Raw genomic sequence first — 24,980 nt, 5'->3', positions numbered from 1 at the left:
GTATCTTCTGTTATCTATTCTTGAGATAGACTTAGGAGTGGAATGATCTAATTAGGGTTTTTATTTTCTAGAAAAAGAAGGGAATGATCAGGAAGAAGACTTCAGACCCTGTTTCTAAAAAGGGAACAAGTGTCAACAATGCATCAATGAAAAAGAAACCAGTAAGAATTCCTACTAATTTTTTTTTATTGTCTTAGAATTCTCTTGTGGTGATGCTAATAAGACTTGTATACCATCTATAGAGAGAACCCTATTATTATTGACGAGATCATGTCCAAATTACATTTGTGGTGATTGTTGATTTGAGGATAATACACCAGATTAGAGTACTCTTGACTACTAAGTTCCTGGTCAATCTACCAGCATGGAAACTAGAATAAGAAACCAGTAAGAATTATCGATAGGAATTATGGACTTTGCGGGGGTCTATGTTAACCATACTTTATGGATAAAACTCTTAACCCTAATTTGGTAACCCTATATATTTTTGGAATAGAATTAGCTAGGTGCTGTATATATTTGGGGTGCATTTGCAAATTGATTTATTTTGTTTGTCCCTAGGTAAAAAATGGATTGATCGGAACATGGCGTAAAGGTCCAATTATTTGGTATGGAGTACTAAGTAATGGCTTACTGTATAAGATGATCCATGGGAAGCTGTACAACATCTTTACTAATAAGGAAATAACAACTGCTGAGCAAAATGAACCAAGGAAACCCCCCCAAGTTGCAGCTCAAGATCAACAGGTTCATGCTGGAATTCTTACTTAATTATTTGTTTTAAAATTTATGAATGCTGGTAGGTATATTTGTTAGTAAAAAAATATATGACTAGGACCACTTTATCATTCATTGTCAATTGATTTTGATGCTTACGGATCTAATACTTGTTGGACTACCTGATCACTTTATTTCGTAGACCTTCCTTTTATCAAGTGAAGGTTGCTGCAAAGGAGTATTTTCCAAATCATGTTTGAGCTGATAAGTAGAAATAAGGTGTTCCTACTCAAAAGAGAGTCATAGTGGCAGTTTCTTAAATGAAACATGGTTTTCTGTGTCCTCTTGATCTAGGGTTTATTTATGTATATATAACATCCGCATTTTGGTTTCAAACTCAAAATCTATTGAAATTGAAATATGTAGATGTCGTCTTCGTCGGAGAAGAACAATATACAGAAACAACTTTCAGAAAAAAGAGAGGCATCTCACAAACAAGTAGAGAAACTAAAGTACGTTTGCAGCTCTTTATTTCTTATTTTGATAACAACTATACGCCCAAATTTGATAACATGTGTTATGTTCTTGAGGTAGAATTAGGTGTAGTATCTAATTACATTCGATATCTAACTTGTGATTTGATTTATTTTTTGACTAGGAAAATAAAACGCAATGATTAGTGTTATGTGGGCAACTAGCTAATGGGTTACCTTTAAGAATATGTGGGCGGCTGTCGTCAACCTTGGTTTCTGATAAATAAACTGGTTTGGTAGATGTATCGAGGACATTACAAAATCGACTAATAGATTTTGGAAGTTGTATATAACTTTTTATGTGTTTGCACAATTATGGATACTGCTGGTAGATTTATGTTGTGGTGATGTTCAGAATTTCTATACTATTAGTTAAATATCTGACCTAGTGTTTGTTAAAAGTTCTATGCTACTACCAAATTACTATTACTCCCTTGTGTCTCATAATGGAAAGTTGTGAGATATTTTTAGCCATGATTTTTTTAGGCCGCGGCTTTGGGGAATAAAAAAAATTCTCTGGGGAATAAATTCTCGAGGGAATCTAGATTTTTTTGAAAATTCTCCGGGAAATAAATTTTTTTGAAAATTCTCCGGGGAATAAATTTTTATGAGGAATACAGAGTACATTTTTTTAAAAGTTCTCCTCCATCTCATCATCTCTCTCCGCCACTTCATCTTCTCGACACCTTATCATCTTCTCCGGCGAAAGTCGCCGGCTGACCAATTTTTCGGCCGGCGATCTTCAAACATAATTTTTTTTAAAAAATTTTCTCTCTCCCCTCTCTCTCTCTCTCTAAATTTTTTTTTAATTACTTGTTCTCAATAATAGGTGCAGGTAATTTAAGAAGAGAAACAGAGGATTTAGTTCAAAATTAGGGTTTATTGAATTTACCTTTGAAATCAGTGAATCTTCTTCTCACGAGAGGTAAAGGAGAAGGAGACGATTCATCTTTGTAGAAAGATGAGTCAAGTACAGAAACTGGACTGGGCTGTAAATCGGTCTCAACTGTTGTAATTTCAGCAATGCTGTTTAATAATTTGTCACATCTTTCCAAAAGAGTTATTCCCTCCATTTTTGAACTCTGTAACTACACACAGGAAGAGCAACAATCAAATTTGGATTCGAAAAAATGAAGAATCAGAAAAAAACCCAAGTAATAGAGATCGAAAATTAGCTCACCTCGGAATCGATTGGAGATGATGTAGTAATACTAGCATTGTCTTCTAAATGACTAGAATTTCTCTCTCTAGGTGAAACATTGGTTGATACTTTTCTGCTTCTAGGTGATTTGATTGGTGTTTGATTCGATCTTTGTTTGATCGGAGAATTCACCGGAGAACTTCTTCGTTGCTCCATGGAACTAAATTGGAATCGTTTCCTCTCTTTTGAGTTTCAATGTTTAATGGTTTTCTTCTTGCTAATGAACTAGGGCTTTTAACAGGACTATCTCTTCGATCAGGAGATTTTGAATTCCTTGAACTAGGTGGATTAGGACTTGCTCTTCTAACTGGTGATGTCTCATTCATATTCCTCTGGTTTCCACCTTTAGATCTGAAACTCGAAGAAGAGGAAGTAGAAGAAATTGACTCTTGTTCTGTTCTTCTACTCCTATAATTATTGTTTGAAATCTGTGATTTTGATGGTTTGATGAGAATGATTTAAGATTCATCAGAAGAAAACTTCGCATCTAAAACGTAATTCCGATTTCCAAATCGTTCAATTGGTTTGTCAGAGTGTAAAAGCCTTTTCAGTTGGAGAGCTACGAGGATCTGCTTTAATATCTCTAGATCTTTCTCGTGAGAAAAGGAAAAAAAATTTAGAGAGAGAGAGGAGAGAGAATTTTTTTTTTTTTTTTATGTTTGAAGGTCGTCGGCCGGCGACTTTCTCCGGCCGACGACTTTCGCCGGAGAAGATGATGAGGTGTCGAGAAGTTGAAGTGGCAGAGAGAGGTGATGAGATGGAGGAGCCTTTTTTATAGCATCTTCTAAAATTAGAAGCCCCTTAACAATAAAAAGAAACATAAAAAGTCAATCTTATTTGACTAGTTTTAAGAAAAGTCTTCAATTCCCGGAGAATTTTCTTTATTCCCCAAAGTCGCGGCCTTTTTTTTTTTATAGGAGTAGTGTGTTTTGTTCTTCCATGGGATCTGGATTGGAATTGTGTTCAAAATTACATTTGAACAGATGATTTTTTTTTATATACTTATTTATGATCGAATGAAAAAGTGATTACGAGAAATTTTGAAGTTTTTGAGTGTTATGAGATTACCCATGCCAGGAAATTAAGAACATAAATACAAGATGTCCAAATAGGAACATCCATGCCCAGACGACAAACTATTCAAAGAGATAAAATGAATAGACGTTAAAACAAGTTTGAATGTGCACAACAAAATTTTAAACAAGTTTTAATGTGCATAAGCATAACCAACCATTTTGGTGGCTTTGGGCTTTACCTGTTTTGCAAAATAGACTGGACATTTAGATTAGGTCTGTCTTAGGTTAGGGGATTGAGCACCAACTGGACTAGATGACTAGTCTTTAAACGGTGAAAACCTTGGACGTTAGTTATATAGCCCAACAAAGGCTAAAAACTACTTTTGAGTATCATTAAATGTCAACTGATAATTTAAGGCACATAAGGTGCACCAGAGTCAAATCTCTAGGCGCCGTCAACAGTTGGTAGCTCAAGTGGTCTAAGGTATTGACATAAACTCCAGAAAGCTCTGGAGGTCTCACGTTCGAATCCCAGAAAAAGTGGAGTCTTCAGTTATTTGAGATAGGATTATTAAGGGTATCGAACTTATGACATCTTTGATGTATCATGATTACCGTTAATAGTAGTCAACATCCCAACAGTTCGTATGAACTTGCCTGTACATCCACTTTTAGGAAATCTGAACAAACGTCATACATCAACGACATTGATGCGTCATCTCGTTTTGAGAGACATGACACATCATGGTGAAGACTAATGCTGGTTGTCATTCTTCCCATCACCGACGACAACATTGTAAGAACTACTGTTATGGCCCGATGTCCAGGGTCGACCCTGACATTTTGGTGGCCTGAAGCAAACTCCAAAAATGTGGCCCTGTACTACATGCAAACTAAAAATACCCTAAATATTTTTAATTTTGGTTCATTTTGGTAAAAATATTTACATCAAGAGGAACTTGATCAAGCTGTGTTTTACTGCTCTCATAATATGCAGAACCACCTCCACTCTTCTTAATTTCGCCCATATGAAGAATATAGTGATAACCATCGTCAGGAAACCCTAATTCCAGAATTCCGTTCCTAACAGAATAATATGACAATTGAAGTGATGTGCAAACGATCTTGTTATGGTGAAGGGGTTTGTCGGTTGTGAGCTGGTATCGGGACGAAGGGTGGTCATAGATTTTAAGGTTTAGTGGTTTAACACTCGGGTAAAGTGAAGGGAAATTGTTTATGGAAAAACTAGAATTGTTTGGTCCTAGTATTGTTGGGTGAACAGGTAGTTGATTAGGGTGATGTGTGTTGTGGGTAGGACCAATATAGGAGGGACGATTGGTGTGTCCAAATGGAGAGATGGTGAAATTTCCGATTAGGGTTTGAGTGTTAAATTCGGTTTCGCTAGGGTGGAGGAAAAAGTTTCCTTGATTTTCTGAAATAAGAGGAGACGATGGTGGTGTAAAAATTTTATGATTTGAAACAAGGATGTCGTCTCCCTGGATTTCGTATGAAACATAAAATTTGGTCAGACATGGATGTTTCATATCTCGGCTAAGATTTAGGTCAGACTGAATTTTGTTCCTTTTTTCCAGAACTTCTCCTTCGATATCATCGATTTTAGTGATTGAAGTAACTTCGGGGAACTATCTTCTCGATTCAATTTTTGTTTCGACACATGACAAATATTCATCGAGAGGAAGAAAATCATACATGAGGATACTTTTTAATATAACCCAATTATCTATGAATTGTTTACCTTGATCAATGAGTCTTCATTGCGGTGCATTGAATTCTTCATAGATTCTTTCGGACATATGTTGCTCAACCAAAAAGACCTTATCTATGTCTTGAACTTCTTGATTCCTGAACCAATCTTCCATGTGTTGAATCCAGAAATTTATATGAAATTGACCTTCGAAGAGTGGAATTTTATGAACTTGATGAATTTTCTTTCATCTTCTCGATCAGTATAAAATTGAGTTGTATCGCGAACAGGGGCGGCCCAAGTAGTTTGGAGGCCTAAAGCGAAGAAAAATTTGAGGCCCTTTTTACACTAGCTATAAAAATTAATTGTTTGCCCTAGCAAGTAAATTAGTATAAAAAAATGACTAAAACATATAAACTTGATAAAAATAGATAAATTTACATATAGGGATGAGCTGAGTATGTTTTGAAAACATTTTTCTTGTCTTTGAGATGCAAAATACTAATTATGCGTAGTCTAATTCTTCTGTCATATCTTGTTTAATGATAAGATAGAATTTGATTCTTTTTAAAGAGAGATAACATCAAATATAACTAACTCAAAAAATAGAGCCAAAACGTTGATAGTGTGAGATCTCGAATCAACTTATTGGTCTCATGATATATCTTACAATAGAGGATGGTACCAAGGATCTTTATTTGTTTATAAACTCTCTTGGCGGATGGGTAACACCTGAAATAGCTATGTATGATACTACGCAATTTGTGCAACCAGATGTACATAAAATATGCATGCGATAGGCCGCTTCAATAGTGTCTTTTATCCTGGTTGGGGGAGAAATTACCAATCGTCTAGCATTTCCTCACGCTTGGCGCCAATGAGTTTTTGTTTGAGAGAAAAAGAAGACTATGCCTTCCCTATATAAAATATGAATAATAAGTAATATTAGCATGCATTTCAACAAAAAAAAGTAATAATAGCATGCACTTCGAGTTCGATATGAGCAAACCATTATTATTTTTCATAATATGAGATTCTGTATTGAGAGAGTAGTATGAGACAAATGGTATTTCCGGTTTGATCTTATCTATCATGGGTCCATTTCAAAAAAAAAAAGAAAAGAAATCTATCATGGGTCCATTTCAAAAATAGAATACGGAGTAAACAATGACGGAGAAAAAAGATGAGAACCATTATCTCTTGGTAGAGTTGAGAGAGATAACGGTTGGAGATTTTATTTGGACTCACAATCCCCCCGAAACATAACATTAATAATTTATAGGAGAGTATAAAGAAAAATTAGAAAATGGTGGAGAAACTATTAAGGTTAGAATATCATTTATGATTGTAGAAATAAAAAGTTAGACCAGGTTTCTTTTTGGAAAGAGTTAAACCAAGTTATAATAGGTTTTTAATTTCTCTGTTAGAGTAGGTTTTTAATTTGCCTTTATGGGCCTCACAGTTGGTTGTTACTAAAGTTTGCATCCAAAACAGGTACCGTAAACTACTAAGTGGGTTGGCGCTCGACATTCAATGGACTTAAAAAGTTTGATTAACTTTTTCTTTTTTTTCCTTGGGAGTGCCTTCAAGTAATTTGAGTTTTGGGGCCCTTCATCAAGTGAGGCCCAAAACAGCCAGTGCCTTCAAGTAATTTGGGTTTTGGGGCCCTTCATCAAGTGAGGTCCAAAGCAGCCGATTTGTCTGCTTTGGGCCGCCCCTGATCGCGAATGGGATCCCAACATAAACGTAGAAATTTTTTCAACATTCAAGAGGAATAGTAGTGTTAACCATTGTGAACGATTAAAAAAATATGGCTCTGATACACTTGATGTAGTCGCAGCGGAATTAAAAGAAGATAATAAAATAGAATGAAGAACGATAAAATAACTCTAAATAACTGTAAACTTTATTGAACTTATTGGTTATTCTCTTCAATATCAATATAAACCTCCTTTTATAAGATATTAGACTTTCCTAGATAGACTCAAACTAGGATTCCTAATTATTAAAGATACTCAAACATAGAAACTTCCTAAATAATAGTAATACTAACATAAGGTAACTTCCTAAACCTGGATTCATTATGAATCTTACTAAACTAGGACTTCTCTATAACTAATGACTTAGCCGACTAAGCTATGGTCTCGCGATTTTACGAGCCCGGCCCGGATGCTCCTGTATCAGTACTTGTATTCAATTTGAGTCGTTGACCTCACAATGGAATATACTCCGCAATGAAATCCCATTCCTGAAAGAGTTGTTTGGTTACTCCAGCAAGTTGTATGACTCCAATCAAGGAGCATTCAACCATTTTATTTATGGCCGCGGCTTTGGGGAATAAAGAAAATTCTCCAGGGAATAAATTCTCGAGGGAATCCAGATTTTTTTGAAAATTCTTCGGGGAATAAATTTTTATGGGGAATACGGAATAAATTTTTTTGAAAGTTCTCCTCCATCTCATCTGTTCTCTCTGCCACTTCATCTTCTCGACACCTCATCATCTTCTCCGGCGAAAGTCGCCGGCCGGCCAATTTTCCGGCCGGCGACCTTCAAACATAAATTTTTTTTTTTAATTATCTCTCTCCTCTCTCTCTCTCTCTAAATTTTTTTTTCTTTTCTCTCTCTCTCTAGAACAGATCTAGAGAGAGAGAACAGACCTTCAATGGTGGGAAACAGATCTGATAAGCTTTGGTTTGTTTATGAGGAGACCAAGTTTCAATATGATGTAAAATATCAATACCAGTAGAAGGATTCTTTGATCTAATTGAAGTGTATTCTTCTTCACCAAGTACAGCTTTATACATAGCTTGAAAATCAATAACAGGTACTGTTAAAGTTCCATCCATGTCAAAAACTACACCCCTCAGCCTTGCCTTATTACTACTACTACTACTAGTCGCCATAGTTTTGATGCTGGTGGTGGTTCTGAAATGGGAAGATAGTAGTAATGGTCTAGACTTGAGGAGAGCAGATCTGTTCTCATATTGAAACCTGTTCGTGAGAACATACCTTCTCTCTCTCTAGATCTGTTCTAGAGAGAGAGAGAGAAAAGAAAAAAAAATTAGAGAGAGAGAGAGAGAGAAAGTTAATTAGTTTTTTTTTTATGTTTGAAGGTCGCCGGCCGGAAAATTGGCCGGCCGGCGACTTTCGCCGGAGAAGATGATGAGATGTCGAGAAGATGAAGTGGCAGAGAGAGGTGATGAGATGGAAGAACCTTTTTTATAGCATCTTCTAAAATTAGAAGCTCCTTAGCAATAAAAAGAAACATAAAAAGTCAATCTTATTTGACTAGTTTTAAGAAAAGTCTTTATTCCCCGGAGAATTTTCTTTATTCCCCAAAGCCGCGGCCTTTATTTATATTTTGTCTAATCATTTTATGGAGACACTAATATTAAATCACAGAAATCTATTAAAGGACCCCGTGAGCGTTGATCTAGCTTTATTGTTTAAAGAAATATTGGCTTCAACCTTTTTTTTTTCAAATTTTGATTAGGAAGTGGTGGGAATAATAGTCTCACATGTACTATACATGATTAGTGTGGTGTTTTTGTGGAACCCAAGTGAATTGGAGGAGCCCAAATGAATTTATATGAGCTCTTTCACGTTGGCCCCTATGTTATGACTGATATCATTTTCTGCTCCTCTTACCATTGTCTTTCGACGTTCGGCTAAAAGACTTCCTAATGATCCAAATATATAAATTTGGTTTTGTTTCTACAGAAGTTTACTAGTTTACCCATAGTTTTCATACGATATCTAGTCGACAATTCATGTTTTATTCTATCGCTTATATGATACAACGATCTTTCAAAAAATCTTGTGTTACGTTAATTTAGTATGAAAATAACACATTCATAAAATGTCGTATGAAAACACACTTGCACACTACATGGAAACATTATAGCGACGAAGATAAATACCCAAAAAGAACATCCTAAACAAATACCTAGATAGGGGCACTGCGCTGTCTTACACTTCGGCATGGCCTTTTGGTGATCTAGGAAGGTTATGTTTGAAGGAAAAGGCTTTCTATCGGGTACTACTAGGCCAAGGTGAGTCTACCTGGTGCGCTATGTGTCTGGTTACGATCACATTAGGTGTTACATAAATTACTGACCCTACCAGACATATTATGCACTTTCACAATACATGTTTGGCGAGATAGCGGAGGCACTGTAATTGGAAAAACATGTCGTAATGTAAGAATCTCTGCATGATTAAAACCAAATTAAATGTACACTTGGGTCAGCACAAAAATAGACAATGTTTTAAAAAACTTTGAAGTGTAACTCTCAAGGCGCGCCTCGAGGCTTACGTATTTGAACTCGAGAATAAAACGTGGGCATTTGAAGTAACCTGTTACTTTTGAGTTGGGCAACACAAAAATAATAGTATTTTTGTTTATTAAACACTTACGATTTTATATTATAGTAGTAAAGTATAAAAACTATGTTATGTTCTTATATAATTGATATCATTTTTCTTACAAGAAAACAGTGCCGCCTCGTCTTGTGAGAGCAAACCGCCTTAAGGCATAAAAACGTATTTTAAAACATTGAAGATAAATGCTTCAAAAACTAGAACTGATTAGACCACATGGAAATGATAGTTTAGGGGCCAAATGCCAACATATAGATGACTTATGTAGTTATGTGACATATGAATGAACTCATCAAGGCATCAAGTAGAAGACAAATATAGCCCCTTAATGTTTTCCTCCAAATTCTAGTAGTTACCCACCTGTTAAGAATCCTACTACAAAAATGATATCTTTTTGGCTTCTTACTAGAAGCCCAGAACTTTACTAGTTAGCTTCTCAAAACATATCATAGCAACTAGCAATGCACAATTACAAATGAGCAGATTATCATAATATGTCAACCAAGGGTCTAGCTTAGCAGTTTGATTTGAAAAACCTTCGGTCATAAGCTGCAGATAACGTAACTCTTTGGTGGTAGAACAAGTCCACTCTTTCACCGACGGGAATATAAAAAAGGAATCAGCAGGTTAAAAATCATTAAACTCTGAACAGTGATAGGTCATGGGAGGAGGAGAAGTAGTAATCAACTAATACGGTATCGAGGTTTGATTAAGTTTACCTTGTCAGAGACAAGTATATGCCACAAGACCAAGTATAGATTTTTTTTTTTGAAACTTTGAATTAATATTAGAAAAAGCGGAAGATACAAAAGGAATAAGAATTGTGACGGAAAACTGTAAAAGGTCATGGAGAGGTAACCGGGAACTAGATGCCTCCCCAATTACATAGGATAACATACAAGATAGCCTGCTCTCCCCCACCGTCACAGGGAGGAGCAGCAAAAAAAAGAAGCAGCGCCACAGAGGCTCCTACCAAGACTGAAACAGAGGGGCTTATCCCACACCGACTCTATTTGCCTTATACACCACAGGAGAAGGACTACCGCCCAATGTTTGAAAAAGCGATTGAAGCGGGCACATCGAGGCGCGCTTCGCTTCGATGAGTAACCCAACCGAACCGAGTTGTACGCTTTTGTCATCAAAATCAACTCGTACGCTTTCTTCAACCGAAGCGTACGAGTCGGGGCGGTACGCATCAAAGCGTACGCTTCAAACCACTGGTGTGTATTTAGAAATTTGAAAATAAAATAGAGGGTTTAGGGTTTTTTTCCTTCGTTCTCTCTCTCTCTCTACAAACGGGAAGGACTCAAGCAGCAGCCAAAACAACAGGTATGTCTCGATTTTCTTCTCTCTTTCTCTCGATTTTCTTCTCTCTCGCTCTCTAGGTTTTCTTCTATCTCTCTCTAGGTGTTCTTCTCTCTCTCTCTCTCTAGGTTTTCATACTCATTCAGTCATTCTCTCGATTTCTCTCTAGGTTTTCATTAGTAATACTAATATTATTATGTTTATGAAGAAATACTAAGTTATAAGTTATTGTTGAAAGGTGTTAGACTAATACTAAACAAAATATGTGTTAGTAATAGGCTAGCAATAGGTTACTGTTATTTTTTGTTTTTGCAATATAGGTTACTGACTTACTGTTATACTTATACACTGTTATAGTGTTAGTGTTAGTAATAACAATTTGTTTAATTGTTAGTATGTGTTAGTAAATAGTAATAGTTGTTCGATATGTGTTAATTGTGTTAGTAATAGTTGTTTGATTTGTATATTGTTGGTGATGGAACTAGTGATGACGAAGATGAAAACATCCTTGGATGATGGTCTCGTTAGGAGTTGATGCATTACATTGAATTTTGAAAAGAAAAATTCTTTTGTTTGAGATGTTGGACAACATGACTTTATTTTTCGTTTTTTGGTTTGCTTAAGTGTTATGAGCTACGAGTTTGTGACGATGAAACTCTTGTTTTTTTTTTTATAATTTTTGAGTCTATAGACCAAAAATAGGGTCCTAATAGGAGATTTAATCCTCTATAATCCTAAAAAGGATTTGAAAACCTAAATAATAATCTTAATAGATATCCGGTCCTTTTAGTGTCATCTAGAGAGATTACACAAATCCATATAATATTTATTATATATGCAATACCTATATTAACCTTCGGTTAATATCTAATCGTGATTTTCCTTCTAAACCGTTTTAGATTTCTCTCCATATTTATCTCAACTTTCTCTCTCCAATCACGTTCTTTATGTAACTAACAACTCTCTCTCTATAATTCCGAAACCGAAATCCAGAAACTTTCCCATTACCTCTCTAAAAATGAAATCATCATTAAACCTTCATTAAACTCTCGCCCAGCTGTAAAAAACTCCATTGATTAGTATTCAATCAAGAGCCATCATCACAAACTCCATTGTCATTTACAGTTTTTACTCATCTTCTCTTTATTCTAGCCACAACTATTCAGGTTTAACATCTTATGTACATTTGCTTATAGTTAACGATTCATATTGAAGATTTCATAAATATCAAATGATCGTCTTTTCCATTCATCATTTACAATGAATCTGTATTGCTGTTATTTTCCATAACTAAAGTGTTATTTCATGTATTTGATATCTCTGTTTCATTTTTATTGAATCCATGTAATCTAGATCTGATGTTTTCATTCAAATATTTCGATTTCTCACAGCTAATATTATCTTCACATCAAATTGAACTGATAGTACAGGTAATGTTGGGTATTAGATTTCAGTCATTTAATCTCAGATCTGTAAAGAAAATACTTGGTATGTATTATACATTATGTATAATTTACGTTACATTATATATATTTTTTAATAATATTATGTTGTAAATAACATGTACATATATGTAATTTATCACAAAGTACGCATACTTTCTTACATAGTTGTCTATAAAATGTTGTAATAGGTATAAATTACAATTTTACATGCGACGAAGTATGCGTACTTTATTTACAAATGAATGATATTCTCATACATACAGATATAAGTACGTATTTTGTTCTTTACATTTTCAATTGTTTTCGTATCAAAACAATTTTTCTGTTTTACAATATCAATAATTATGTTTTACAGAACAGATGGAGATTCAAGCAGATTTATCATTACAAAGCAAGAAGACGATATTAAAATCTGATGGTTGGGATAAAATGTTTACAGAACCTGGTCAATTATTTCCCGGGGGTGCTAAAGCATTTCGATTTGCTCTTCGTCAATATAGTATAAATACTGGCCATGATTTTAAATTTATTAAAAATGATTCGAAGCGGGTAACAGCTGTATGTCCTGTTGAAGATTGCAAATGGAGAGTACATGGATGTGCGCCATTGAAATGCGAATCCATGTTTATTTTGAAAGACATGGAAATGAAACATGACTGTGAAGATTTCATTAAGAAGACCAAGAAACCCAAACTAAACAGTTCATTTGTTGGGAAACTTATTTTAGATGATGTTACAAGAAGCCCGGATCGTTCGACAGCAAGTCTGAAAAAAGACTTCTTGAAAGATTATGCTGTCCAACTTCCATATTACTACACTTATGAGGGGAAGAAAGTAGCAATGAATGAAGCATTTGGTCAAGAAGGAGACTCATATGCAAAACTTAGATGGTATGCTGATGCCTTTTCACGTACCAACCCAAACAGCATAGTACAACTTGAAGTTGACGATGTGTCTCGGAGATTTAAAAGAATTTTCATTGCACCACATGCTTGTATAGCTGGCTTTCAATATTGTCGACCAGTTTTATATGTGGATGGTACATTTTGCAAGACTCGTTTTAACGGTTGTATACTGGCTGCTGTGGCTAAAGACGGTAACAATGGTAATTTCTGAACATTCTTTATAAAATTCATCCAAATTAATCTATAAAAGTATCTCATTTTTCAACATCATTTTCTATCATTTTATATAGATTATTTTACATTTACGATAAAGTATGCATAATTGTACATAATACTGTCATACTTTATTAAGGTTTCATACTTTAAAGTATGAATATTATGTAAAATTTACCATACAATATGAGGATTTTACATAAGATTGCTTGATGAATATTTAAAGTTTCATACTTTCACTTAAATATTTACAAATTACAGGTCTATTTCCGTTAGCATATTCTGTTGTTGATGTTGAGAATGACCAAAATTGGGACTGGTTTCTAAGGCATTTGCGCAATGCTCTGAATATGGAAAAGACGTATATCTTTATTTCAGACCGTCACAATGGTATAATCAACGGTGTCAAGAACATTTTCCCGACAGCACACCATTCCTTCTGTGTATGGCATCTAAGGAACAATCTGAATTTAAGATTGGCAAATGGAGCTAGAAAATCAAAATTCTTCCAAACATTAATTTTCAAGGCTGCTAGAGCTCTCCCCGAATCTGAATATCACGCAACTATTAATCAGATGATACAAATGGGTGGTTCAAAAGTTGCAGCATTTTTTAATTCCTTAGACCCTGCCTCTTGGGCAGATGCTTTCTTTCCCGGTATAAGGTACGATCTGATAAATAAGTGTATTCATTTCATTTACTATATTGATAATTTATGTTGACAGTACATATTGTACCGTATACAGTTTTGACTTTAAGTAACAAATAACACGTATTTTACACCGCATATCCGATAGTTTATAGAAAAGTATGTATTCTTTTTGTTAAAAATTATCGACTTCAGGCTGAAATATTTAAAATTTATATACGTTTTATTTGATACAGATACACGGCGATATCATCTCAACTCTCAGAATCCTTTAACAATCAGATTCGACATGCTCGTGGACTACCAATTACAGCAATGTTGGAGGCAATTCGTATTCATATAATGAACAAAATGAACACAGCAAGGGAATTGTCTAAAAAATGGACGACGTTCTTGTGTCCAACCATAACTGATTTGTTGAAAGCAAAACATGATAGTGCTGCAACCTGTAATATTGCCCAGGCTGCCCCATTTATATTCGAGGTTTACTCAGAACCTTCTCATTGTGTTAATCTTCTACAGATTTCTTGTACTTGTAGAAGGTGGCAAGTTGATGGTGTTCCTTGTGAACACGCAATGTTGTGTATTAAAAGCTTGTCTGAAGACCAACAAGATTGTTTTTACGATCCTATTTGGACAACGGAGTCTTATGTGAAGACTTACCAGGAACATATAATGCCTATATCCAATGTTGATGAACCAAGGATTTTTGATGAAGCCACCAAAATTCTCCCACCGTTGATTCGTCGTAGACCAGGTCGTCCAAGAACAGTACGGATCGAGAGCTCTGGGAATATGCCAAGAAAATTAAGGATATGTGGTAGGTGTAAGCAACCTTCATACCACAATCGGAAAACATGTAGGGTAAACATCTGATGTATTTAAATATATGTTACATAACACTTGCAATCCACATAATTTTCTAATATGCAATCGTTTTTTCCTATGTTTTGTTTCACTATTCTATCTTTATTCTCTATCAGAAGTTTATTCTCTACATGAAGGTTATACTTGCCTAACATATGTGGTGTATATGTTAGCAAAACCAATTACACAAAATACAGTACAATTTATGTATTTTGGTGCAAAATTGTTAAAGTTTTTACAGAATTTAAATTTACATAACGTGTTCTGGTTAAAAGTTCTTGTTTTGTTTCATAAATTTACTGTTATTTATTCTTAAATATTCATACTTTGTCTCATGTTGTCCGTACTTTATTTCATATTTCTTACGTGTTTACTACATAACACGTTATTTATCAAAACGTTACTCATGTTTATGTAATAAATGAAAGGAAGAAACTTGATATATTTCAGACATTTTTTAACAAATATGAATTTTTAATTAAAAATTACAGTTCCAACCATCAAAATATTTTATACTTCAAACTGGCAATTGTAATTCATTACAACTATTTTAAATTTCAAAACATAAAACCATACTTTAATCTAAACTATATTAAAGATTTTTTCCACAAATCTCTGGTTTCATTCAATAGCTCGTACGTCAGTTCCGCTCTTCTACGCTGAGCTAATTCAATCCAATCTCTTGCAAGGTATTCCTCCGGTACTGCCCATTTGTAATGTTTCATAAACACTAAATCCATATGAAGCATAACAAATAGTCCACAATCCGCACTGTCAATCATTGATATAAAATTTAGTATGAAACCACAAAATAATTTATAAACTATGTAACTATCTGTATGCATTACAGTAATCTTAAAAATGTGAAATATTATGTACTTACTTTTCTCCTTGTTGATGATCATACGGCGTCTTCGAAATCTTACATTTCTTCTTAAATTTAGGACTCACATATTTTGTTTTGTGAAGCACATCTAATATGTATTGTCCATATCTTGCAGCATTTTCTTCACATTGTTTACGTAGCTTTATGTCAAAGAACAACGAGTTGTAATGGGTCCAAGACTGATCAAAATAATCAAATACTAACAAAGTCCAGTGAATACCCCTACTAACATCTGTACTCATCGCATGACACATTGGAGCCACTATATAAGATATAAGCCCTCTTTCAGCCTCCTTTAATAACCGTCCGGATAGGTGGGGGTCTATGTTTGACTGGGCTGACTTGCAATTTATCATTGTCTGTCAAATAAAAAACACATACTGTATAAAAAAAACAGGTACACTGCTATAAAGTATTCATACTTTACAACAAACAAAACACTTGAATCGAATAAAGTATACATAGTTTTCTCATCATGCAAACCTTTTTAGTTGACAAAACATGTAATTTATACACATAAAAACTTTTCTATTATGAAATTATGACTTCTGTAATTAAAACTTACCCATAATTCAGATGCGAGAACGAAAACTTGTCCAGCCCCTTTTAAAACTTTTGAAGATAGATGCTTTGACCACCAATTTATAAGCTGAGCATCGGTTTCACAGTTCATCATAAGCCAATTCACCTCTCTTCCTCTAACATCACTTGTTAGATTTGATTCCCATACAATTGTTCTGCATGTTAATTGTTGTTAGTTTAACAGATTAATTTATAGCAAAATATTTATATTATATTATATATATTAGATTATGTTTGTTACAATCATCATAATGTAACACAAACAACAAAACATTTCATAACATATTGAAAATGATTCGAAAAACTTCAAATTCATTACTTCATCTTCACTCCTTGGTTGAACTCCTCAAGCAGACCCTTCTCATTCTGGTTCACTTTCTTCCAAACCTTGCTCTTCTTCCAGTTGCTAAGTGGTTCATCATCATCAATCGAAACTCCCTTCCCCTTTTTATCTTGTTCTTCAACATTGACTACCTCCTTTTTCCCAATTTCCTTCTTTTTATCTTTCTCGGCCTTTTCTTTTGGCTCGGCCTTTTCAGTTTGTTTCCTTGTTCTCGGAGCTTGTTTGATTCTCTTAATAAGAGAATTCTGTTTAGGTGTTTCACCCCCATCAACTGTTCTGTCCGATCCACCCTTAATAGCTTTTGATTTTGTTCTCTTCTTCTTTACTGATGTTGGAGTAGTCTCGACAAAGTCATCATCTACGAGTCTTTCTGTTTCAGCATTCTCTTCATATGCTTGAGCAACTTGAACAACGTCGGTGAAGTCGGGTGCATTTGTGAAATCTATTCCCAAATCAAAATTGGGAGTTGAACTATATTGCTTCTCTTCCTCATTAGGCACCAACACAATGGCCGTGCATGGCACGTTTCCATCATCAACTGAAAACAACAATCATATAAAAAAAAATGGATTCATCACTAAATTGACATATAAATAATATATAATTTATTTTGTGAAAATTATATTTTATGTAAAGTATCCATACTTTACCATAATGAGTAATATACAAAAGTAAAAGTATGAATAAATACTGACCTTCCTGTTGTTGTTCTTCCACATTTTCATCTTCCTGTACTTTATCATCATGTTCTACTCCATCAGACATCTCATCATTGACATTTTCTTTATCCCCAACATTATCTACATCCTCATTCTTGTCCCCATTATCTTGACCCATTCCTTCATTATGATAATCATCCATCAATGATTCCTCCCTCTTTTCAGAATTTAGAAGTAACTTCAATTGTATTACTTCATTCCTCAAACTTTCAATTTCCTCATCCTTTTTCTTTAATTCTTCTCTTTGATTACTTACTTCTCTACTTAGGGCTTCGATTTTCTCCACCCTATTCAACTCTTCATCAAAAGGTATATCCACAACTACCTTTTCTGTAAACTTCAACATTTCTTTCTCTTCTTCACTCACATCATCCACAACATCCTCATAAACCTGCATGTAAAGAGTTACATAAATCACAGGGTGTTCTTTATATGCATTCGAATAATTTATCATAAATTATATGTAATGTATGATAAATCACATATAATGGAAAAAGAAATACAATATATTTATAAAGAAATTATACTTTAATTAATAAAAGTTCACATTAAAAGTTGGTTTTACCTCCTCGGGTTCAAGACCAGCTAATTCATTTTCCATTCCATTCTTGAATCCATCAACAGACCACCTCAAGAACCTTGGGGTTCTTGTTTCATTCAGTGCATTCTTCGCATACAGATTAGTATGCATACACACCCAGAACTAAAGAAAAAAAAAAAAGTATTAAAAATTACTCATACTTTATAAGAAAGAATATGCTATTTAAATAACAAATTAATTCAAAAAAGAATACTCACAGGTAACAGTAACAAGCAACCAGATGCTTTGGTGGGGTCTTCTGAATGCTTCTCGATCGTTTCCATCATATATGAATGTATGGCTCTTGGCCATGACACCCTGTTGATTGCTCTTCTAGAATGGATGTTCTTATAAATACTAGGCAATACAGTGAAACCAGCCAAAGTAGCAAATAGGAAGCTTGCCGAAAACATCATAATTAGAAGTTGAACAAATTCTATTGCTGGTTCACTGTTCCTTACGCATTTGATTAGTGCATTCCCAACAACAGCACTTGAGAGACCCATATTTTTGTTTCTTGATGCTTCAAGTGTTTCCTTGAAGTATTTGTTCAAGAAAGCACACTTCAAAGGATCTAGGTCATTTTTCTTAGGGAATGCCTCATATTCAGAACCCTCCATTGGCATTCCCAACAACAAAGATACATCTTCGGGTTTGAATTCTAACTCTTTACCCCCAATAACAAATTTCTTTGTCGATTTTTTATATCGACAAAGAACATCCAAAATGGCAATTGTAGGACGAATAGTATAATTCTCCCTTAATATCGTACCTTCTGCCATAGCATCAAACAATTGACTGAAAGGAGTTTTGCTAATCTCCTCCTTCATTTCTTCAGTCATGTAGGTACGTATGCTATTGATTAACTCTATTGGTTTGCTGAGAGTGTATCTGAATAGTGCCGATGTTTTTTGCACCGGTATTAATTTCTGTTCACCTACTATATCAATCCACTTACTAGAGCTTCCTTTGTCCTTAATCTTCAAACTTTTTGAACTACCACCAGCCTGCAAATACGACAAAAAAACACAATTGTAAACCGTCAGCCATTCTTCATCTAAAGTATGCATACTTTAACTAACATGATTGGAAATTTGTTAGACAGAATGAATTCTTTAAAGTTATATCCCAAATTTGTACATCAAACTAGGCATAATTTGTTAAAAGAAAAAAACATATATGTATGTAAATCATAATTTATCATTCAAAATAACAATAAATTAGAACAAATTCCAGATACTTTACCTCAGATACTGATGTTTCTTTTGTTTTCGATTTCTTCTTAACAACTACTTCTTCGACAGTGGCCTTTCTCTTCATAGGACTCCTTCTTAATGTGCTTTTTTCTTCTGTAACATTCGCTTTAGATTTCCCTTTTGGAGCCATTATCAAACTATTGCTGCAATGTAAAGGACATCTCATTAAACCCCAAACCAAGATCAAATATTTCATTAAACCATTTTTAAGAAATATTGTTTAATTTTATATAAATTATCTGTTTTTTATAACACAAAGTTATCTTATTATTAAACAGAAATAAAAGTTTAAAAAGAATATTTAGGTTTTTCAAGTAAAACAAAAGATTTTAATGTCGATCCCTTCTTTGTAAACATCTAAAGATCTATTAATCATGAGACAAAATCGATTTTGTACCCCTTTTTTAAATAATAACGAACGAAAAAACCCTAAATCTGTCTTAATCTCCTTTAAAACGAAAACAAACATCATATCTAGAGAGAAATCTTTACCAAAATCAACAAAACCTCTTCAATATGAAGTTAAACTGACATGCAACAACTATTTATAACGATTTAAACTGAAAGAACAAATCGTTTCGCTTTCAATCGATTTTATAACGAAAAGGGGTTTACTTTACAACTTACCTTTTCACCTGAAGCGATTCTTCAATGTAAAAGATGAATGGAGAAGATGAAATGATATAAACTTTCGGGGTTTCTAGATCTATTTAGGGTTTATCGATTCGATCTTCTGAAGAGATTTGATGAAATTAGAAATCGGGTATTTTAGAGAGAGAAAATGAATTTATGAAGGGATAGTTAACACTTTCTGTTTCGGCTTCCTTAGTACGGCCCGAAATCACGCCCGGCGGTTTTGGGAAAGTTTCCCAAAACCCTCGGAAATTCAAATATCCCGGGTTTTTTAGATTTAGGATACATTGGGTAATATCCAAAAAATTATCCATACTTTATGCCCTTCTTGTAAAAGGACTAAAAATCCATAATCTAAGAGGAATGGTCTATAAACCTATTATCAAAATGATTTTGGTCTATATACCCATGGACTCTTTTTTTTATGAAGCCCTTGAGACTTTATATAATGGTAAATTGGTAGTAAAATTATGTCATGTTTTTACACTCTTTGAAGTATAGATGAAGCTCCACACTAACTGATTTAATCACTCGTGTTCATACACAAAAATATTTTTCTCAAGCATAAAGGCTATCTCCTTGTTCTAAACATGCTTCCACAACTTGTCGTTTTAGTGCGTTATCTGGAAACTTTCGTCTCTTAATCATCATATCAATCAATTTATGTGATTCTAGTAATTTTCCTTGTCCAGATGGAACACGAAGCACTCTATTGTAATTAGAATTACTAGGTACATAACCATAATGAAGCATTTCCTCACATATCTTGAAGGCAGAAGAGTACTTGATGCTTTATCTCTTATGCAGGCGATGAATAAAAGGGGCTTATACCCAAGTAAGGTTTCTTATGACAGAATACTTAAATCTGGTTGTGATATTTGTCGCGATATTCCGTTTAGGGCGTGTCGGGAGATGCTTTCTAATGGTCACCGACCTTGCCATTGTAATATCACAACTAGATTTAAGTAATCTATCATAAGAAACCTTACTTGGGTATAAGCCCTTCTATTCATAGGCGCATAAGAGATAAAGCATCAAGTACTCTTCTGCCTTCAAGATATGTGAGGAAATGCTTCATTATGGTTATGTACCTAGTAATTCTAATTATAATAGAGTGCTTCGTGTTCCATCTGGACAAGGAAATTTACTAGAATCACATAAATTGATTGATATGATGATTAAGAGACGAAAGTTTCCAGATGACGCACTAAAACGACAAGTTGTGGAAGCATGTTCAGAACAAGGAGATAGCGTTTATGCTTGAGAAAAATATTCTTGTGTATGAACACGAGTGATTAAATCAGTTAGTGTGGAGCTTCATCTATACTTCAAAGAGTGTAAAAACATAACATGACATAATTTTACTACCAATTTACCTTTTAATAGTGCATTGTATGTTACTCTGTCCAGAACACAACCACGTGAGTGCATTTTGTTGAACACCTCTATTGCTTTGTCAGTTTCACCAACTCTTATACATCCATCAACAAGAATGGTGTACGACACCAGATTCGGAACCAAACCTTCTTCTGGCATCGACTCAAGATGCTTATATGCATCTCTTATCCGCCCTAATCTACAATATCCATTCATTATAGCATTATGGAGATGCAAATCAGGGCTTAGTCCTTTTTCTTTTGCATCTTGGATCAACTTCCACGCACGTTCAAACATTTCTACGGAAGACCACCAAAGAGGTCCTTGATAATGGTTGATTGGCATCTTACTGAGTAAGAATGCAAGTTCGCCTTTAGCTCTCCCTGACCACTTTCTATCAAGATTGTCTCTTCAAGCGAAAGAAATGCCATTCAAATTTCTACAAACACCACTAATCAATGATCCAAAAGTAATCAAATTAGGGTCAATATCCTTTTTACCCATTAGATCATATAAACTCAAGGCGAACGGGATATCTCCTTTCCTGCAAAACTGATGGATAAGCATGGTGTAAAGAACAACATCTGGATCAAACCCATCATCCAACATACATTTTAGATAGTAGTAACCCTTCTCAGGCATGTTCCTTTTGATTAGCCCATTCACCAATGCAGCGTAAGTATGAGAACTCGGCTTGATCCCAAACTTTATCATCTTATGAAAAAGACGAATTGCGTTTAAAGGCTTATCATTCTTGAAATACCCATTGATCAATGTCCTGTAGACACCTTCAACTGAAGCTACACCAGCCCTAAGCATCCCACAAAAAAAAAGTTTCTGCCTCAATTAACCTTCCTTCGCTGCACAAAGCATCTAAATTGCAGCACTCAGTTTCAAACCCCTCTCATTCATTTCGTTATAGGCCTTAAATGCTGAAAACAGGTCTCCTCGCTTGCAATGCTCATTTATTAGTATTAAATGTGGCTAGGTTTGGAAGCATGCCTTCTTCCTCCATAAGGTCAATCAGTTTCTTAGCAGCCTCGAGAGAACCTTCGTTGCAAAGACACTTTAGCAGAGAGTTGTATGTTGAAAGCAAAGACTCTAATCCATGAGCTCTAATTTTGTCGAGGAAACAACAAGCATGATCAGTTTTGCCACACGCACACAAAGCACTAATGAAAATGCTGAAAACCACACTTGGAAAACAGACTTTGCTTCCTAAAAGATCGCTAAACAAATGATCATCAGCTTCTCCGGAAAGACTTCTCTCGAAACTAGATATCATTGAGGGGTCAATCTTGGCTATACTACTGACTGTATAAGTATTTTAGCTAAATCAAGCTCTTTTCCCTTTGCTTACCTCTTCATTATCAACCATTATTATATTATAAAAATCTAATGCCTCTGTTAACTTTCCAACTATACAAAACCCAGGAAGCAATTTGATATAAGCAGTCCTACAAGGTAAAGAACAACGAATTCGATGTAGTTGATTCAAATGATCAATGGCTTCCTCAAATTTCCCTAATTTACAGTAACAAATTATCATAGAATTTATAATTGAAGAGTTGGGTAATATACCTCTACCCATAATAGTAACAGTATAAAGCTTTTCTGAGAAATGGGGATGCCCAGAATAAATGAGTTTCTTAAGGAACAGTCCATAGCTATCAGAGTTGATATCGAGAAACAGCGAAATGGACGGTTGAGATGACCTCTGAGATAGAACAAGAGTGCTTAATGATTCTATCAATAACACCTTGTGCAGAGGAGATAAGACCACGAGTGAGGAGACCATCAGCTAATGAGAAACATAAGGTTTTTTTGGTTGTGAATGGTGGTGGCGCTGGTGGTGGTAGCGGAGAAGGGAGATTCATCAGGCGGCGGTGGTGGTGGTAGAAGTGATGCAAGAGAGAGAGAGAGGACTTGTTGGTACCATAAGCGTTGGAAGCTAGGGTTCACTAAGCTGTCTGTTTATAAGAGGGGATCCTCTACCCTAATACATGTGATATCCGACGGTCTTGAAGAGACCCCCTGGAGAATTAGATCTACCTTTATAAAAGGCCAGCGCTTTGGGGAAAGCAAAATAATTTTCCGGGTGTGAAAATTTAGTCAAAAATTGGTCAATTTTGTTTGAATTTTATTTTTGGGAAAACAAAATAACTTCTCCACCTCACCTCTCTGTCTTCTCCGACAAGTCGCCGGTCGGAAAATTTTCCGGCGGGTGACCATGAAAAAAAAAAATTTCACTCTCTCTCTCCACCTCACCTCTCTGTCTTCTCCAACAAGTCGCCGGCCGGAAAATTTTCCGGCCGACGACTTGTCGGAGAAGACAGAGAGGTGAGGTGGAGAGAGAGAGGTGAGGTGGAGGGTTTTTTTTATTTCCCCTTAAAATTTATTTCCCGGAAAATTTCTAAAATTCGACATATTCCCTTTAAAATTTCAAACCCGAAAAATATTTAGCTTTCCCAAAGCGCTGGCCTTGTAAAAAATCAAACAACAATGATTTTTTTTTTGATCCATCGGAAACATTTTCATTCATAAGTGATAAAATCACGATGTACATGGACGATAATTGTTATTTTTCTCCTATGAAAACTTCACGAGAGTTGCATACCTTTAAATGCACAAGTGCCTCATGAAGGGAAAGAAATTGGACTAGACACAGACGCAAAAGATCCTAAAAATCCGAGAAAATAACCCCTGAAGGGTTGACAAAAGGATCCTAAAAATCCGACTAAAAAGACCCTGAAGGCCGACAAAAGAAAATAAAGAAAATTACAGTATTAAGAAAAATAAAAAGAAAGAACCGCCGATGCTATCACCGGAAAACCGCCGCCATCACCGGATAACCGCCACCACCACAGAAAAACCGCCACCAGTGCAAACACCCACCGTCCCGACGAAGAGGTCACTCTGTGTCATCACAATTATCGCAGATCTGATTTTTCCCCCAAAATAGCAAACGAATTGTGAGTCGTTAGCCATGAATACCGACTGACTGTCAAGCATTTAGTCTGAATCAACTTAGAACTTAGACCTTTTCCCTTGAGTTTTAGTATAATGACTCGGTGATGAACGAGGATGAGAAGTTTAATTCGAAAATGGTGGTGAATCTCTCTTATTTGCCTTTCCTAACAACAACAAATTTTCCTCTTTCTTCTTCTTCTTTTGATCAGAAACCTAAATTCCAAAACTATATAATTCAAGAAAACCTAATTTTGGCCATTAATGAAGTATCTTTTCCAAAAAAAAAAGTGTTGTAGATCTAGAGTAAAGAAAGGTTGAACTAGTTTTCTTTGATTATTTTTTCTCTCATAGTTCTTACAAAGGAAAAGACTTAGATAAATACAAATGATCTATATGGACTATACTACCCTTACATTAATTATATATTTACATATTATACCATTATTACTTCAACACCCCCTTCAGGTTGGAGAGTAGATATTCGACACTCCAAGCTTGTTACATATACTTTCTAACTGGCTCTTAGGAAGAGTCTTAGTGAAGATGTCTGCGAGTTGATTAGAAGAAGAAACAAAAGGGGTGCATATTTCTTTACTTTGAAGTTTGAAACAAATGAAGTGACAATCCACTTTTATATGCTTAGTACATGATGTGGTGTGAATTTATGTCACTTAATTTAAACAAGTTAGTTTATTTTA

General features: G+C 34.9%; 2 protein-coding genes and 1 long non-coding RNA gene across 4 annotated transcripts in view; 2 read left to right on the top strand and 1 right to left on the bottom strand.

Moving 5' to 3' along the window:
• Positions 1 to 1,724, top strand: part of LOC147547414 (uncharacterized) — a 74,101-nt gene extending 72,377 nt beyond the window's left edge. Inside the window, exons 4-7 of one of the 2 annotated variants that reach the window (XM_086665546.1) lie at positions 72 to 161; positions 562 to 747; positions 1,144 to 1,229; positions 1,376 to 1,724. In XM_086665546.1, coding sequence (XP_086521672.1) covers positions 72 to 161; positions 562 to 747; positions 1,144 to 1,229; positions 1,376 to 1,397 — 384 coding nt within the window. In that variant the 3' untranslated portion in view covers positions 1,398 to 1,724. The remainder of the gene's footprint in view (positions 1 to 71; positions 162 to 561; positions 748 to 1,143; positions 1,230 to 1,375) is intronic. The other variant, XM_086665545.1, reaches the window with a different exon arrangement.
• A 10,938-nt stretch (positions 1,725 to 12,662) lies between these two features.
• LOC147547413 (uncharacterized) lies at positions 12,663 to 14,945 on the top strand. The gene is made up of 3 exons (XM_086665470.1): positions 12,663 to 13,407; positions 13,682 to 14,084; positions 14,306 to 14,945. The coding sequence occupies exons 1-3, from the start codon at positions 12,663 to 12,665 to the stop codon at positions 14,943 to 14,945; spliced, it is 1,788 nt and encodes a 595-aa protein (XP_086521596.1).
• Positions 14,946 to 21,357: 6,412 nt separating this feature from the next.
• Positions 21,358 to 23,258, bottom strand: LOC147547412 (uncharacterized). The gene is made up of 2 exons (XR_015236789.1): positions 22,894 to 23,258; positions 21,358 to 22,769 (listed from the first exon to the last, which is right to left on the bottom strand). It is a non-coding gene; the product is annotated as an uncharacterized LOC147547412 (long non-coding RNA).
• Positions 23,259 to 24,980: the final 1,722 nt, after the last annotated feature.

This window comes from Eschscholzia californica, unplaced genomic scaffold (assembly GCF_041429995.1).
Source record: "Eschscholzia californica isolate CP2 unplaced genomic scaffold, dmEscCali1.0.p SCAF_3, whole genome shotgun sequence".
In the NCBI taxonomy this organism is placed as follows: domain Eukaryota; kingdom Viridiplantae; phylum Streptophyta; class Magnoliopsida; order Ranunculales; family Papaveraceae; genus Eschscholzia; species Eschscholzia californica.
This window is presented reverse-complemented; position numbering and strand designations above follow the sequence as displayed.